The sequence below is a fragment of the Mesocricetus auratus genome, unplaced genomic scaffold, assembly GCF_017639785.1.
Source record: "Mesocricetus auratus isolate SY011 unplaced genomic scaffold, BCM_Maur_2.0 Super-Scaffold_100004, whole genome shotgun sequence".
Classification (NCBI taxonomy): Eukaryota; Metazoa; Chordata; class Mammalia; order Rodentia; family Cricetidae; genus Mesocricetus; species Mesocricetus auratus.
Genome location: NW_024429189.1, coordinates 39258822 through 39275902, shown reverse-complemented (window position 1 = coordinate 39275902; position 17081 = coordinate 39258822). Strand labels below are relative to the sequence as shown.

Below are 17081 nucleotides of genomic sequence, written 5' to 3'. Positions count from 1 at the left end.
CATTTCTACTACTTAATAACCACAAGTAGCTGCCAGCTGATATAAGTTCTGCAAGAGCAAAATGTGTCTGACTTGATAGTTAGTTAAGCCTGCAAAGATGCTGAACTCTGTCTAGAATAAGGTTATGTAGGGTTTGGGGAAGCATAAAGGGGAACAATGGGTGCTTTTGGTTTTACGAGACAGGGTTTCTCTGTGTTGTTTTGGAGGCTGTCGGTCCAGCCTGGCCTCGAACTCACAGAGATCCACCTGCCTCTGCCTCCTGAGTGCTGGGATTAAAGGCGTGCGCCACCACCACCCGGCCCAATGGGTGCTTTTAAATTGATTATTATGTATTTCTTAAAAGACAAAAAATAGGAGCCAATAATAAAGCTGTTCATGTAACCCTTGTAGAAAAAAAATCTGTTTAAGTATAAATAAAGATGGCTTGAGCTATTATAGGCCACTTGAGTGCAGCCCATCTGGTGGTTAGAAATTTTCCTTGCACTGACGTCCGTTCCCTGTCTAAGGACCTGAACCTGAGTGGAGGCTGGACCCCGGCACTAAATAAAATGAATGAAGAAAAATTCTTGGGTTGTAGAAAGTTGTTTAGTAAACACACTGGCCAGTTCCCATTTCTTCCATTCATATCAAACTTAAGTTAAAAATAAGTGAAAGATGGCTGGGTGGTGGTGGCATATTCCTTTAATATCAGGCAGGAACGTCTTTGTGAATTCAAGGCCAGCCTGGTCTACAGAGTGAATTTCACGACAAGCCAGGACTGTCTCACAGAGAAACCTTACCTTGAAAAACAAAGTAATAATGATAATAATAATAATAACAATAATAAAAGATAAAGCAGACAATAAACTACTAAGAGGAACCAAGCACAAATGAAATATTTTCTTCTGGTCTTGGTACAGAAACGAACTAGGAGGAAAGCACTGTAGAGCATATTCTTGACCTCTATGCAGTGAAGGCATAAACTCCATAAGAAAGAATGGGATTTGTTGTTAGAAGGAAAGGATTTGTCCTATATAATTATTTTATATACTGCAGTAAATATTTGGATGTCTTAACAGATCTTGTGAACAATGATTCTGAGATAGTTGTGTTGTTCATTAAAATCATATGTAAATATTTTAAAATTTCTTGGGGTTAGGGACTTAACTGGTTTCCTTTAAAGAAAAATGTATAGGAAAGTTGCTAAGCTTTGGAGGAAACAAACAGATATGTTCATTTTGGAGGCTATTTGTCTTTGAGTGGACCACAATAACAAATTATTGTCAGAAGATAAAGTCGTAGGCATTGTTATGTGGTGTAGTTGGGCTTTACATAGCTTACCTTGCTCTTGCTGTTTCTGAACCCATTTAAATGACTTTGATTTTATCTGAAGCAAAGCATGAGGCCCTGGGTTTATTCCCCTGCACCACAAATAAATGAAGGTATATTTGAATTAATTCCTTAGTGAGAAGTCTAAAATAGCAACTATGCTTTTCTATTTCGTTTTCTCAGTATCAGGGTGGAAATGGCTCAAGTCCAGTAAGAGGCATACCTCCTGCAATCCGTTCTCCGCAAAACTCACACTCACATTCCACTCCTTCCTCATCTGTAAGTTTTTACTATTCAAGATGCTTTGTTCGTTGTCTTTGTTTTAGAGGGTATATATACATATATGTATTGAATAACTTAGAATGTAGTGTTTCTGTTGTTAACGTTTATGTAGTCACATTTAATGTTTTAAAAGGGAAATCACTTCAACAGGAGTTGAATCCTCTTTAATGATCTGATTCTTCTTGAACTTTTTATTTTTGAAAGTGAGTTTCTTAGCCAGGCATTGTGTTGCATGCTTATAATCCCAGCACTTAAAAGAATTGGAAGTAGGAGGATCAGGAATTCAAGATTGGGACTGGAGAGACAGCTCAGTGGTAGAGAGCATTCTGGCTGCTCTTCCTCAAGACCCAGGATCGAGTCCTAGCACTTACAAACATGTAACTCCAGTTCCGTGGAATCTGAAACACGTTCAGGTCTCCACAGGCACCAGGCCCACATGTGGTACACAGACATACATACAGGCAAAAGACCCATACACATAAAATAAAAAGTAAATAAATATAATTTTATAAACAAGAATTCAGCATCATCTGCCACAGAGAAAGTTGGAAGCTATGCTTGGCTACTAGAGAAAAAATGAGTTTCTTAAGGTGAAACTTTCCTGAGTTGACTATATGTATCCAGTAGTGTTAATTTATTAAGAAAAAATTCTGTAGAACCTGTGGGGGCTAAGGTAAGTGCTATAGCATCTCTCTCTGTATTCAGTTATTAATTTCTGATTTTTAACTTTATTACTGATAAAATTTCTTAACATAAAAATAACCATGCATTATTTAGGGGAATTCTTAAGACAAACCCTGTTTAGTTCAGCATAGGAAAAAGATGTTAAAATTAGCTTGTAGCTTTAAATTTGTTTATAACATTTCAAGACAAAATTTTTATGTGCACTGTTTATCTTAGATTTTAGTTTTCATTTCCTTGGAAGTTATTTTAGCAGAATAATGAAGTTGGCTTTCAGTAATTTGAAGATGAATTATAAATCGGTATCAACCAGACTCTCTTACTTCAAACACCCTTTCATTATTTGCTGTATCCTCTTCTACTCCTTGCCTGTAGACACATTTAGCTGTGTCTTACCCATTTTGTTCACTGGGGTGCCATACATTTCCATTTGCAAAGGAAGGCTGAAGACTGGATTTTTGAAAGCTGAGATGATAGTGTTGACACAGTGTTGCCATCCACTGCTTTCAGTCTTAAACTGATGACTACATAAACTCTAAAACTCATAAATAGATGTGATTTCAGAGTACTTATGACCGTGCATTATTATTCTAGTACTAAGAAAGTCTGTATTCAGACTTTCATGCTCACTCCCTCCTTCTCTGTTTCTTTTTTGTTTGTTTGTTTGTTTGTTTAAGCCATGCCAAGACTGGAACTTACAGAGAGTTACCTGCTTCTGCCTCCTAAGTACTGGGATTAAAGACCTGTGCTACCATGCTCAGTGATTTCTTTTCATCAGGATAATCTGTTTAATATTTTGTTTCAGAATGATTTGGTCATGCTTTGTTTATAAAGCATTAAGGTTTTATGGATTTTGAGTGTAAGTCCCTTTTGGTAAAGGAATATATGGTTGTTCACACAGGGCCTTGTACAGGAGGTACCCAAGAATGCTTGTTGGATAAACAAATGATGATGAAAAGTTTTTGAATGATATTACAAGATAAAAATCTTCTTTAGAAATGTTAGTAAATTATTGATGAAGAGAAATTTTTTTTTACCTAAGGTAGAAATTTTACCAAATTTTCCAGGTTCGGCCGAATAGTCCTTCTCCTACTGCATTAGCTTTTGGGGACCACCCTGTTATACAACCAAAGCAGTTATCCTTTAAGATCACTCAGGTAAGTAATAGCTTTAAATTTTTGCTATGACTTTTAGGAAATGTTTATAGTTTGTTCTGGATATAATTGTAAAGTAAAATTAAACACAGGAGCTAACTTACTGACTGAAATGCTTGCAGGGCAGAAGGAGCTGATACATCCCTCGTAGAGCCAGCTTGTCCTTTGATATGCACTCAAGCAGTAAAAGAGCTAGGGCAGTCACCACATGTCGGTCTTACTCACTGAATGGTTTTGAACTTAATATCCAAGTATACACACACAGTAGATTTCTTCATGATGCTGCTGTGTTGATTTCAAGTGCATGATACAAGTTCATTTCAGTGTCTATATGTTTATACCACTTAGAAAAATCACTTACGTCAAAGTACTTGGATTATATTAATATTATTATTATCATTAACATCCAGTTTCATGAAATTTGAATACAGATCACACATTTTGGAGGGGTTATTTGATTTTGCTTTGCTTTTTGGTGCTGAGGATTGAATTTGGGGCTCTGTGCATGTAAAAAGTAGATGCTCTACCACTAAACTACACCTAGCCCATACTGTCTGTCTGTCTGTCTGTCTGTTTGTTTGTTTGTTTGTTTGTTTATTTTTCATGTGTATCAGTTTCTGGGTAATACCTTTTCAGACTTGAAATTGAGGAGTCAGTCTGTCAGTTGGGTACCTTGGCTCCACAACAGTATATTTATTAGACTTCCTGAGTTATATGCAAACTATTTTGCATGTAACAAAACTTTATTTGAGCTGTGTGTCGTATTTCATGCTGCTAATCCCAGCACTTGAGGCAGATCTCTGTGAGTTCAAGGCCAGCCTGATCAAAACATATCTACCATATAAATACAGGCAGTTTTTACTTGTCAGTTATAAGCAGTTTAAAAACTGATTTCACAAAAGATCCTGTAGATCTTTGTATAGAGCAGATGTATATAGTACAAAGCATTTTTGTATGAGCTTTAGTCAATTGTACACAAGGTTCTCAGAATTTATACTTTAGAAGTTGTTCAAGCTTAAAACTTCATCAAGGTGTCTGTTTACATATTACAGGCTGTCTGTCCTTGCTGTTTGAAGTTGGAAAACTCTTCCTTCACATTTGTGTGTAATAGTGTATATAATAGAGATAATAAAGTAGCTTTCTTTCATTTAGACTGATCTTACAATGCTGAAATTGGCAGCATTAGAAAGTAATAAGAATCAGGACCTGGAAAAGAAGGAAGGTCGAATAGATGATTTGCTCAGGGTAAGTAATATGTCATGGAGGGGAAATTATGTGACTTATTTTGGTAACACTTAAACTATTGAGAAAATACTAAATATAGCAAAGTGTTCTGTATTTTAAAACAGTAAGCTTTTTCTAGTACTATAAGTATATGATTGAAAGTCTACTTTAGGGGCTAGAGAGATGGCTCAGCTGTTAGCTTCTGTAAGCACCTACACACCTGTATACAGAGACACAAACTCCTAAGTAAGATTTAAGAAAATGTAGAAAATGCCCACCTTTGCTGGGTAGTAGCACACGTCTTTAATCCCAGCACTTGGGAGGCAGAAGCAGGTAGATCTTTTGTGAGCTCAAGGCCACAACTAAGATTACACAGAAAAACTGTGTTGCCAGTGTGGGGTGGGGGGTTGTAGGTTTATAATTTTTTTTATTTGATCATATACCTACCAGTCAGATACCTATTTACTGATAGGTAGTTTATTGCTATCTGCCTGACATCCGATACCACTGAGGGTGGCACTGCTACCATAGTCCTCTGAGATTTTTAATGGAAACCATATTTTTAAAAATAAATTCAGACACTGGTGAAATAGCTCAGTGGATAAGAACACTTGCTGCTCTTGCACAAAGTCCTGGTTTGGGTTCCCAGAACCCACATGGTGGCTCACAGCCCTCTCTAACGTCAGTTCCAGGGGATTTGACGTACTCCTATGGCCTCCTCGGGCACTTCATGCATGTGGTGCACAGAAATGCGTGCAGGCAAGACATTCTAATACACATAAAATAAAACTACCAAGTATGTAAATCAATAAATAAATCTAAGCTGTTTGGCAAGTGGCATAGCAGATAAGGGTACTTGCTGTGTAAGCCTGGAGATCTAAGTTGGGTCCCCAGAACCTACATAAAGGTCGAAGGAGAGAATTGACTATGAGTTGTAAATTGTACACAAACACCTTGGCATGTTCATTCACACCCATAGACACACATTCATGCATACAATAAAATTTAAAAATGCACCCAAAAGTATACTTAAAATCTGAGTGAGGCATAAAGCAGAAATTTTTTTGTCCCTTGCCACTCGTTAGGATCACCAGATGGAAGTACTAATTTTGGAGTCTACCTTATGGAACTCTGATTAAATTGATGTGATGTAGCATGGATGTTGATAATTTAAAAAATTTTAAAGCAGCACTGAGAACCAGTGGCATCAAAACTTAATAAAACCAGTATGTGTGGTGCCTTTGTACCTCTGGGACATTGCTGTGTCACATCCCTCGCTGCTGACCACTCTTCTGGCATTAACGATGCATGTGTTTTTCCTTCCCTTGTATTTCTCTATAGTTGTGCTATATGCGTGTATATATCTGTGTGTGTCCCCATCCTTTGAGGCTGGTACTCTCATTTGCTTTAAGCTTACCAATTAGAGTAGACTGAACCCTAGGAATCCTCCTGTCTCTCCTCTCCAGTACTGGGATTGATTACGAGCCCATCCCATGGCTTCTGGGGGGTCAAACTCAGTTCTTTGGACTTGCAAGCACTTTACAGATTGAGCCATCTTTCCAGCCACTGTGTATACATTCTTTTTTAACACTTTATTATTTGTTTAAATTATCCTCTATGGATCCTTTGCTTGTTTTTATGAACATTACATGTGTTCATTCACACCTACATTGATAAGTGTAACTAGATAAGTTACTTTTCATTGCTGTGGCAGAGTACCTGGTTACATCAACTTAAAGGAAGATTTATTTTGGTTCACAGTTTTCACAAATTTTAATTTGTTGTCTCTTGGCTTTGTTTTTTCTGGACCTATAGTAAGACAGGAACGTCGTGATGGAAGGACTAGGGCAAAAAGCAGGATGTACCTGTAAGAGCAATGCTGCTTACTTCATGGTAGCCAGGGAGCAGAGAAACAATGAGAGTCAGATGGAATCCATGCATTTCAACTTCAGCCCTCCTCCCAGGGATGTCCTTCCTCTGCCAGGACCCAGTATTAGAGTCAGTTTATTGGTTAATCCTCTGTTGAAATAAAAGCTCTCTTGATCCAGTCACCTCTCAAGGCCTCATCAGCTGTCTGTCAGCTATTCCTTATTTAACATGTGAGCCTTTGGAGGGGTGGTTTATAGATTTAAACCCTAACACCGTGGTTTGTTCCTTCCTGTGTCTACACTAAGACCCTAAAGAATGTACCATAATTTACATGATTCTTCCAATTTTGGCTGGTGTTTTGTTTCTGATTTTTCTAATACAAAGAATTCTGCTAAAAAATTCTCAATACATGTCTCCTCAGGTAAATGCAAGATTTTCCTGTGTTGTAAGCATAGGAAATAAGGCAATAAAAGAGAGCACAGAGCATGTACATCTTGTACATTATAATACCCAAATTTCCCCCTAAGTTATTCTGTTAACATAACAGAACTGTTGCTCATTGTCTGTGCCAAATCTTAGTGCTATAAGATTTAAAACACTGTTCTTCCCGATGGCACTGATGAATAGGTGTAACATGGTATCTTGTACTTTTCTTACACATCTGTTTACTGATTGGTTTTCAGCATCATTTTTAAAACATCTTCTAAAATACTTATTAGTTAGCTGTCTTGTTTTCTGTGAAATAAGTTGAGACACGGAGTCTCATCATGGCTTAGCTCAGGCTGGCCTTGAATTTCTGGTATCTTTTGGCTCTACATCCCAAGTGCTACGATTAGAGATGAATGCCATCGTGTGTGTATGTATGGAGGGGGGGGTGTTGTGTTGGAGATCAAACCCAGGACCTTTCTTTGTTTTCAGTTTTTCATTTTTTGTATGCTGACTTCTTCCACTTTGTGAGATGTGTTTTCATTACATCATGCTGTCTTTTGTACATCATGTTGTCTTTTGATAATTATATGTTTTTACATTACTAAATATCTTAGGTCTATAGCTTTTACTTTATGTATACTAAATTATTATCAAAGATACTAAAAGAAGTAATTATAAGAGCCTAAAGATGTTCTCCAATGAAAAATGAGGCCATAGCTGGGTGGTGGTGTCACACATCTTTAATCCCATTACTCGGGATGCAGAGGCAGGCAGATCTCTGTGGGTTCGAGACCAGCCTGGTCTGCAAGAGCTAGTTCCAGGACAGCCTCCAAAGCCACAGAGAAACCCTGTCTCGAAAGAAAGAAAGCGGGGGGGGGGAGGGGGGAGGGAGAAATGTAATTATATTCTCAAAAATTTTTAAGAGTAAAGAAATTGATCTTTTGGTACAATTTGTTGATCTTGCTAGAATTGGCTTGTGGTATAGTGTGAAATAGGGTTTCATTTTGATTTTTTCCTATATTGATAACCAGGCTATCCAGGCTCCACCATTAAATCTTATTTCTAAATGCAATGCCCCTCCTTCTGTCCTGTGTCCCTTTGTTTTGTTTTGTGTATTACTAAATCAATCCTGAGACACTATATTAGTGTTTAGTAGTTGTCTTTGTTAGTAACACAATATACACAGCGGTACTTTACATGAGATAGAAATGTGCTTTTAGAAAGAACACAAGTGTTAGCCACTTAGATATAATTGCCTCACGGTTTCATGAGAACTTGGCTCCTTCAGCAGTTTGCTTCTTGAAGTCTTCAGTGCATGGTTTACATCTTGAAGGTCACCTCTGGGTCTAAATTAAAATAGTCAAAGTCACAGTACCTGTATTCTAAACAGACTCCAGAGAGTAGGCGAGAAGAGAAAAAGCACAGTTCTATGCGCAGCTTTCTTGAATATTCTACTGAATCTACTTAAATTTCTTTGTAAGACAAGTTAAGAATTGTATTCCTTTAGCTAGGTACATATCTGTCCAGAATAAAACATTTTATTTCCACTATTATGCAAGAAGAAGATTAGAGTGATTATAATTACTATGGCTTTATATTAAATCTTGATTAAACACTACACATGGTTTTTGCCCATAACCCAGCTCTCTGAGGGCAGCAGGATCTTAAGTTTAAAGCTAGTCTGAGCTACACTTATAGTGAAAGACTCTCAGACAGCCACACAACTTGGATATATACAGAAAACCCTAGATGTGCCATTAAACAAATACCCTTCCCTTCATTTTGGCTGTCTGCAACCTTAATGAAATTTTGAGGCAAGTTCAAGTTAAACATTCCTGCTGACTCTCAAACCATGTTGAGGCTTTGTTTGAACTGTTTTAACAGTGAAGATCTGTTTGTGCTAGATCTCATTTTGCTGCCTTTGATATACAGTTTTATTGAGCATGTAGCTTTAAGTTGACAATTATTTTCTCCCAGTATTTGAAAGTACTATACTTTAGTCTCTTGGTTTCTGTGTGATTGGCCTAGACCTGTGGCTCTTGGTACCCAGGAGTAGGAGCAGCAGCATGACTGGAGAAAGTATAATTCCCAGGCTCTCCTCCAGACCTGGTGATTTAGAAAATTTGGGGGGGTGCAGGTTATCTGAGCATGACACAGTAGTAATTCTCTTCCTGTGATGGCAGGGGTAGTCACACTCTGTGAGTTAGAGAGAGGCCTCCTCTGTGAGGTACCTATTCAAGGAGCTCTCAAAGTAGTTAATTGGGTCAACAAATTACAGTATTGTCCCTGTTCAGTAGAGAAAGTGGTGTGAAAGATCATGTGGTGTGAGAGAAGAAATTCACATTCCCTCTTAAATGGGTTACACACGTGATATAGCACATTTTATTTTTAGCTGAGGTTATACTACTTCCATTTAGAAATAAGGGAACTGGCTGGGTGGTGGTGGTGGTGCACAGCTTTAGTCCCAGCACTCAGGAGGCAGAGGCAGGCAGATCTTCTTGAGTTTGAGTCCAGCCTGGCCAACAGAGTGAGTTACAAGAGAACAAGGACTACACAAAGAAACCCTGTCATGAAAAAAGGAAAAAAAAAAAAAAAGGGAACTGAACTCAGATTCAAATTATGTAGCCAAAATTATATACCTTGGAATATATATGTGAATGTCTAGAATGTGTACATGAATTTTCTATATGTTCTCTATAAGGTTAAATTAATGTTTAATAGTAAATAGACTTCAGTATTTATCTTATCTACATAATTTATTCAAACCACTAAAACGATTACTAAGATTTTCATGTACACTGATTATAGACCTTTCATTTTCTACCATGTTGTAGGCCAACTGTGATCTCAGGCGGCAAATAGATGATCAACAAAAATTACTTGAAAAATACAAAGAACGATTAAATAAGTGCATATCAATGAGCAAGAAACTTCTTATTGAAAAGGTGAGTTAGTACTAAATTTTCCTTTCCCTTAGTATATTGTTTTGCCTTGCATGCTTTTATAATTTGAATGAATATAATTAATTTCCCCCCCTCATTTTCAGAGTACACAAGAAAAATTGTCAAGCAGAGAGAAGAGTATGCAAGACCGGTTACGCCTTGGGCACTTTACAACAGTTAGACATGGCGCTTCTTTTACTGAACAGTGGACAGATGGTTTTGCATTTCAAAATCTTGTGAAGTTAGTAATGGTTACATTTTTTAAAATTTATTTTTAATTATGTGTATGTGTGTATGAGTGCAATGGCATCAGAGCTGAAGTAACGGGCGACTTTGAGCCACCTGATGTGAACCCTGGGACTGGCACTCTTGTCCTTAGGAAGAGTAATGTATGTAATTAAGCCCTGAACCACCTCTCCAGCCCCATTACTGCATTTTTAAAACTTAGTGGTTTGAATTTTCATTACTTTAAAGAATTATAAATTTGGAATTATGTTCAGCATCTCCTTACTATTTGAATTCATAAGACAGCTACATTATTTAACAGAAGGTTAACATAAGTAGCTTTCATCTAAAGAGTACAGTGTATTTTCCTTAAAAAAAAAAAAAGCTCTCAATAGGTTTATTTAACTTTTGTTGGCGACAGCTGTGCTAGCTATTAGCTTATCACAATGAAAGACAAAATCTCTCCAAACCTAATGAGTTTGGGGTTTAATTAGCTAGTTAAAGATTAATATGTAGTATATGTGATCAGAATTGAGATATTGAGTAGCTTGATGATAATATAAAAGTAATATTAGGAGGAAGATAAAATTTTGACAGTTAAGATAGACTGTTTATGCTTGAGCTAAATTCTGAATGTAAAAGTAGAGAGCAGGAAATGGATTTGAGATGAAAACCATAACTTTTAATATTTTGTGAGCAAGAATCTCTGCTACTAAACTCAGCCCTGACTGTCCTACAGTAATGTTCATGGTCTACAGTATTAGGGGCTGGAGAGATGGTTCGGTGGAAGAGCACTGGATGCTCTCCCAGAGGACCCAGGTTTAATTCCCAAGTCTTACATGGCAGTTCACAATCTGTAATTTCAGTCCCAAGGCATCCAGTGTTTTCTTTTGGCCTCTGCAGGCCTCTGGTACATGTGGTATACAGACATACATGTGGGCAAAACACCAATACACATAAAGGAAAAATAATTTAAGAAATAAAATACTGCCAGGCGTTGCTGGTGCATGCCTTTAATCCCAGCACTCAGGAGGCAGAGGCAGGCAGATTTCTATGATTTCCAGGCCTGCCTGGTCTACAGAGTAAGTGCCAGGATAGGCTCCAAAGTTACACAGAGAAACCCTGTCTCGAAAAAACCAATATATATATAATGCCAGTAGTTACATGTTTTCATAGAAAACAAAATCATTTCACAGAAAACAAAATCATTTGCATACCCTGTATCTGATAAGCATTGATTGAAGACTTGCTGTGTGTTGTTACATGATGTGACATTCCAGGGAGGTTTAGGGACATCTTAAAGACTGTGTGAAGTGAGACCTGTAGGTTGTTTTGCTTCACCAGAGTGGGCTGCAAGGGGTTGGAGATGTCTGTGTTGTTAAGAGCCCTTGACTGCTCTTCAGAGCACTTAAGGGCTTGAGTTTAGTTTCTAGCATACAGGTAATGGCTCACAACCTTTTGTAACTCTAGTTCAGGGGAGCTGTTACCCTCATCTGACCTCTACAGACACCAGGCACACTTGTGATGCATGTGCATATATGTGTACATACATCAACCCTCGTTTGTGTTGATGTACACTTTTAATCGCAGCACTCGAGAGGCAGAGGGCAAGTCATTCAAGGCCCCGCGGTGAGGTCCTGTCTAAAATTCAATGAGCAAACTACTTATACACATAAAACAACTAAGTAAATACTTAAAATTGTAAAAAAAAAGAGTGGGACCAAAAGAATACAGGTTTAAATTGATTGTTTCTTATGATGTATTTTTTTTCATTTGAAAGTAATGGGAGATTAATATGACTTTGTTTGTTCATTTTTACACAGACAACAAGAATGGGTGAATCAACAAAGGGAAGATATTGAACGGCAAAGGAAACTTCTAGCCAAACGCAAACCTCCCACAGCTAATAATTCTCAGGCACCTGCTACCAATTCTGAACCAAAACAAAGAAAAAACAAGGCAGTCAACGGAGCAGAAAATGATCCCTTTGTTAGGCCAAATTTACCACAACTGTAAGCCTGTTTTAGATTTCTCTCTAAATAAAATTGTTAGCAGTGAGAAGTTATTCATAATTAATACTACTAAAACAAAAATAGTTACACCAGAAAAAATGTTAATTGAAAAATTTTATCTGACATAAAGCTCAAAGTCTGATTTTTTTAGTACAGAGTGGGGTCTGCTCTTCTGTGTATCGGAATCAGTTGGCTATAACAATCTAATGTTCGAATCAATTGCCTTTTAAGTATGCTGCCGTTATTTTCCAGACCTGTGAACCCTTCTCACAGGTAGCTACAGATAGTTGTTTCTTTTCTGTTTTGTTTTTTTAATTTTCTGTGTCAATTACTTTTTACAACTCAAAGGACAATGGTGATACTTTAAAAAGTTACATGTTTATATAAAATTTAGGGAGCTGTACAAAAATTTATGTGGGTAAAGATGTAGATACCCTTTGATGTCTTGTGGAAATTCTATTCTGTCTCTCCACACATGTAATGACCATGTCTTGTGTTCTCTGTACTAGTTGTATTCCATTTTCTTACATGCTATTCATCCATTAATCTTCAGCTTCTCTTTTTCTCACATCTGCTCCATTTTTGTTGAGTCCTTTGCTTTCGTCTTTATCTCCCTATGTTACCAGGCTGGTCTTGAATTTCAGGGCTCAAGCTGTCCTCCTGCCTTAGGTTTCTAAAAATCTGATACTACATGTACAGACTACCCAAGCTAAGCTTCTTCAAAATCCATCTCAGAATCATTTCTTCGAGTTATTCCCAGTTTTCTGCTAAAATTAGTCCAATGGCTTGTTTTTTAAAAAAATTTTTTTTTAAAGTAAGGAGCTATATATTTAATAACAGTAGCTATTTTAAAGTTTTGGTTTCTAACTCTGCTGTATAGACTCCTGGTCCTTTAACTCTGCTGTATAGACACCTGGTCCTTTTACCCTGCTGTATAGACTCCTGGTCCTTTTACCCTGCTGTATAGACACCTGGTCCTTTTACCCTGCTGTATAGACACCTGGTCCTTTAACTCTGCTGTATATACACCTGGTCCTTTTATTCTGTAGCAATATTTTATAGTTCTTACATAAAAAATTTTAACCTACTGGCTTAAATTTATTTCTAGAACTTTTCATTGGCTCATGTTGAATGCTTTTGAAATGGGCTGTTTGTTTTTAGTATGTAGAAACAACGATTTCTACGTGTTGTCTCACATCTTAGCGCGTTGCAGGATTTATTTTTGCTTTTCTTTGGGATTTTATTTTGAGCTTGTAGAATTGTGTCGTCTGTGAAGATACTCTTCGTTCTTCCTGTACAGTTAGAATACATTTCGTCACTCTTTCCTGCTCTTATTACTTGCGGTATAGTTCTGAGTAGTAGTAGTGAAAGTGGGCGTCCTGTCCTGCCCCTGATCGTAGGGAAGAAGGTTTCTTTCCTGTTCCTAACTTGGTTTTCAGAGACAGACTAATCTCACTTCCTCAGTATTCTATGTTGTCAATGCTGTCATCTTAAAAATGCTAGCTTTTTTTTTTAGTCAGTGCATGGCTCCTGATAAAATATTCAGTAAATATTTACTGGATTGTAATCATCGGAGGAGCTATGCTGTGCTCCTCTCAACACTATAACTTTGGTTGTATAGTTTTGAGGCTTCAGGTTGGTTTTCCTGCTTACACAATGTCTTTAAAACATTGGATGATAAGTTTCTTTTAAAACTAAATATTTGCTAATTTTTGTTATTTCTGTTGTCTAACTCTAACAATGTTAAACTATTGTTAAGTGCTTTTTAATCCCAGCACTTGGGAGGCAGAGGCAAGTGGGTCTCTGAATCTGAGGCCATCCTGGCTTGTCAAAGATGTACAGTGAGACCTGGGCCAAAACCAAGTACAGATTATCACTCACTATGGAAGGCTATTAAAAGTTAGTCTTACAAGGTTTAAATTGTTTACACTCAAAGTGAAATTGAACACAAAGCTCCTAAGTAGATAAGCTGGTGTTTATAGGTAACCGGAGCTATCTACCTATTATCTATTATTAATACTTTAATAATGGGTGCAGTTTATATGGGAAGAAATTAGCTATGTGTTTCCATTTATGCATATGAGATTTGCTAAGTGACATGACAAATTGACTTGCTTAAGAAGGTAATTTTTTTTTAATCATGTTAAAGTATGTACTACAAAATACCTGGTAATTTAAGGCTGCTGATTTTAACACTGTCTGCTTAGCTCTGTTATTTTGAATGAGATCCTGATTAACCAGTCTCTTTGACCTAAATACATAAATTTCCTTCTCTTTTGAAGATACAGCTGTGTGTGTGTGTGTGTGTGTGTGTGTGTGTGTGTGTGTGTGTGTGTGTGTGTGTGTGTGTGTGTGTACCACATGTATGTATGTAGGTGCTGGCAGAGGTCAGAGCATCAGACTACCCCAGTGCTGAAGAGCTACAGGCAGTTGTGAACTGCCTGCCATGATGTTGGGAACTGAAGTCAGGTCCTCTGGAAGTACAGTAAATGCTCCCAATTACTGAGCTATCTCTCCAGCACCATAGATTTCCTTTTTGTTTTTTCAAGACAGGGTTTCTCTGTGGCTTTGGAGCCTGTCCTGGATCTAGCTCTGTAGTCCAGGTTGGCTTCGACCTCATAGAGTGCTGGGATTAAAGACATGTGCCACCACTGCCCAGTTACACCATAGATTTCTTTAAAACATTTTTCATTAATGCAAATGAACAGCAGAAAATCTAAAAAGCTACTCTTCTTTTTTGCAATGTTGGGGCTTATGTTATAGTTATAAGTCATGTCCCTGGGATAGGAACCATGAAATTGGCATCTGTAAATACCCCAAACACTATATGCAAAATCCTCTGGAGATAGTTTTTGCAACTTTTGTTATTTTTAACAGCTGTAATCATAAAATATAAAGAAAATTAGAAGCCTGAAAACTTAAGACAATAATACACATCCCTTCAAGAAATTCCAGCAATATGTATAGGAACTTTGAAATTTCTCATGTTGGGATCTTGCTACAGAGGCCAAGCTTTAACTTTGATCCAAATACCAGACTTTAGCTATATTTTATAATTCAGGTTTAAGAAAAAAAATCTGTGTATTCCTTTATATAACCAGCTTTAAATTTTTTATATAGTTTGATATAATTCTGAGCCATTTTTTGATAAAGCCATACTTTTTAAGATTAGAAAACAGTGTTAGTAGGTAAACTTGTTTGTACCTGTGGCACATTTGCAAACCCAGGAACTATTCGATGTTATTTTCCTCACTTTGTTTTCCTGTAGTCTCATTTTCCTCCTCCTTCCCTCACTCCGTCCGCATACACCTTGCAACAGTTCATTTCTACTGTTTAGTTTTGTGTCAGGGTCTAGCTTTTAGTCCAAGCTGCTCTGGAACTCTTGGTCTCCTTGCTGAGGCCCTCACAAGTGATGCAGTTGTGAGGGTTTTGCAGTTGTAGGACTATGCTTACACCTCTTGCATAGTAGTTAATTACGCCATTCAGAAATGTTAAATGTATACTGAAGAGTATCTTAAAGGGGTTTTTACGACTTCTAAGTTTTAAGCTTCAAGTTGTCAGTATTTTGACATTTGTATTTTGTTGTGATTTTTCTTTTTCATCATGTTTTGTTTTTAATTTTTAAGAAGTACTAAGCATTAACCTCAATGTATAATTAAAATCTCACTTTTGACAGGCTGACTCTGGCAGAATATCATGAACAAGAGGAAATTTTCAAACTTAGACTAGGACATCTCAAAAAGGTATGTGCAGCCCATGCTGGGTCTCTGGCTTGTTGTCAAGAGTGTGGAGAACTGTGTTCATTTCTTTGACTTAATTTATTCACTATTATTTGTTTAAATTTTTTAATCAAAATACATAAAGAGGACATTTTTTTATAACCTAAAGGATGTAGTGTGAAGTGATACAATTGAAAATGGCTTGCTGTGTTGTTAAGTTGTTGTTACTGTATCATTTTGTGCTTACTTAGAAATTTTAGTCATTCATTCCTTAGTTTTTATAGGTTCGAGTTTGATGAAACTCATTTCCAAATACCAGTAGAGATTGTTTTTCTATCAAAATGAGGTTATGAACAGACCCAAAATTTTCTTCTTGCCATTGTTTTATTCTGCTTTCTGATTATCAGTTATTTAATTTTTTAAAAGATAGAATGATGTATAGGTATAATAAAGTAAGTGAAGAAAATGTCTTTGAGTCATCTCTGATGAGCAGAGTGGGATAGGACCAAGGGCCCCATATGGTAGACGCAGCTGCTAGTGAACTACATATTAACACCTGTTTGAGATGTTTCCCAAATGCTACTTGGTTAGAGCTTGCAGATAACTCTAGTGACCATCACCATGCCACATTGGCCTGTGCCACTGCTCGGAAAGCATCAACCTAAATTACCTGAGCAGAGAATCCCAAAATAATTTATTTACCCTCTTCTGTTTCTCCAACATCCTTCTGTTCTGTTGTGATTGGTCAGTTTTCCCATGCCTTTGAGATGTATATTTAACAGCAGTCTTTTGTCTGTAGTGGACGGAACTGTAAATAGAGCTGTAGCAATAACGCAGCTATTAATGAACAGTGAGGTGGGAGGGATCTTTTAGTACAGATGAGTCATAAGTATTTGTGTGTCCACCTAAGTTGTTTTGTTAAGAGGGGATGTTTGATGCCCCATATAAAAATTCACCAAGGGCAAGTAAAATGGCTCAGCAGGTAAAGGTGCTTGTTGCTGCCTGGCAACCCAGGATCTACGTGATAGAAGAAGCAAAATGATTCTGGCCACCGTCCTTTGACCTCCACACTTGTGCCACTGTGGCATGTGAGGTGCATGCATGCATAAATAAAGTTCCGCAATCGTTTTAGTGCTTTTGTTTGAACACAGAAAAGTTTAGCGTGTTTTCTGGCCAGTCCTTGATAGTAAAGGGATACTGTGTGTTTGATTGCTTGATAGTAAAGGGATACTGTAT

The 17081-nt window shown here is 37.2% G+C and overlaps 1 protein-coding gene across 2 annotated transcripts in view; it reads left to right on the top strand.

The window, feature by feature from the left end:
* The window catches only part of Tlk1 (tousled like kinase 1), a 106022-nt gene that overhangs the window by 67932 nt on the left and 21009 nt on the right, over positions 1-17081 (top strand). The window contains exons 6-12 of one of the 2 annotated variants that reach the window (XM_005065165.4): positions 1492-1587; positions 3339-3428; positions 4578-4670; positions 9782-9892; positions 9994-10130; positions 11938-12126; positions 15803-15869. In XM_005065165.4, coding sequence (XP_005065222.1) covers positions 1492-1587; positions 3339-3428; positions 4578-4670; positions 9782-9892; positions 9994-10130; positions 11938-12126; positions 15803-15869 — 783 coding nt within the window. The remainder of the gene's footprint in view (positions 1-1491; positions 1588-3338; positions 3429-4577; positions 4671-9781; positions 9893-9993; positions 10131-11937; positions 12127-15802; positions 15870-17081) is intronic. The other variant, XM_013121849.3, reaches the window with a different exon arrangement.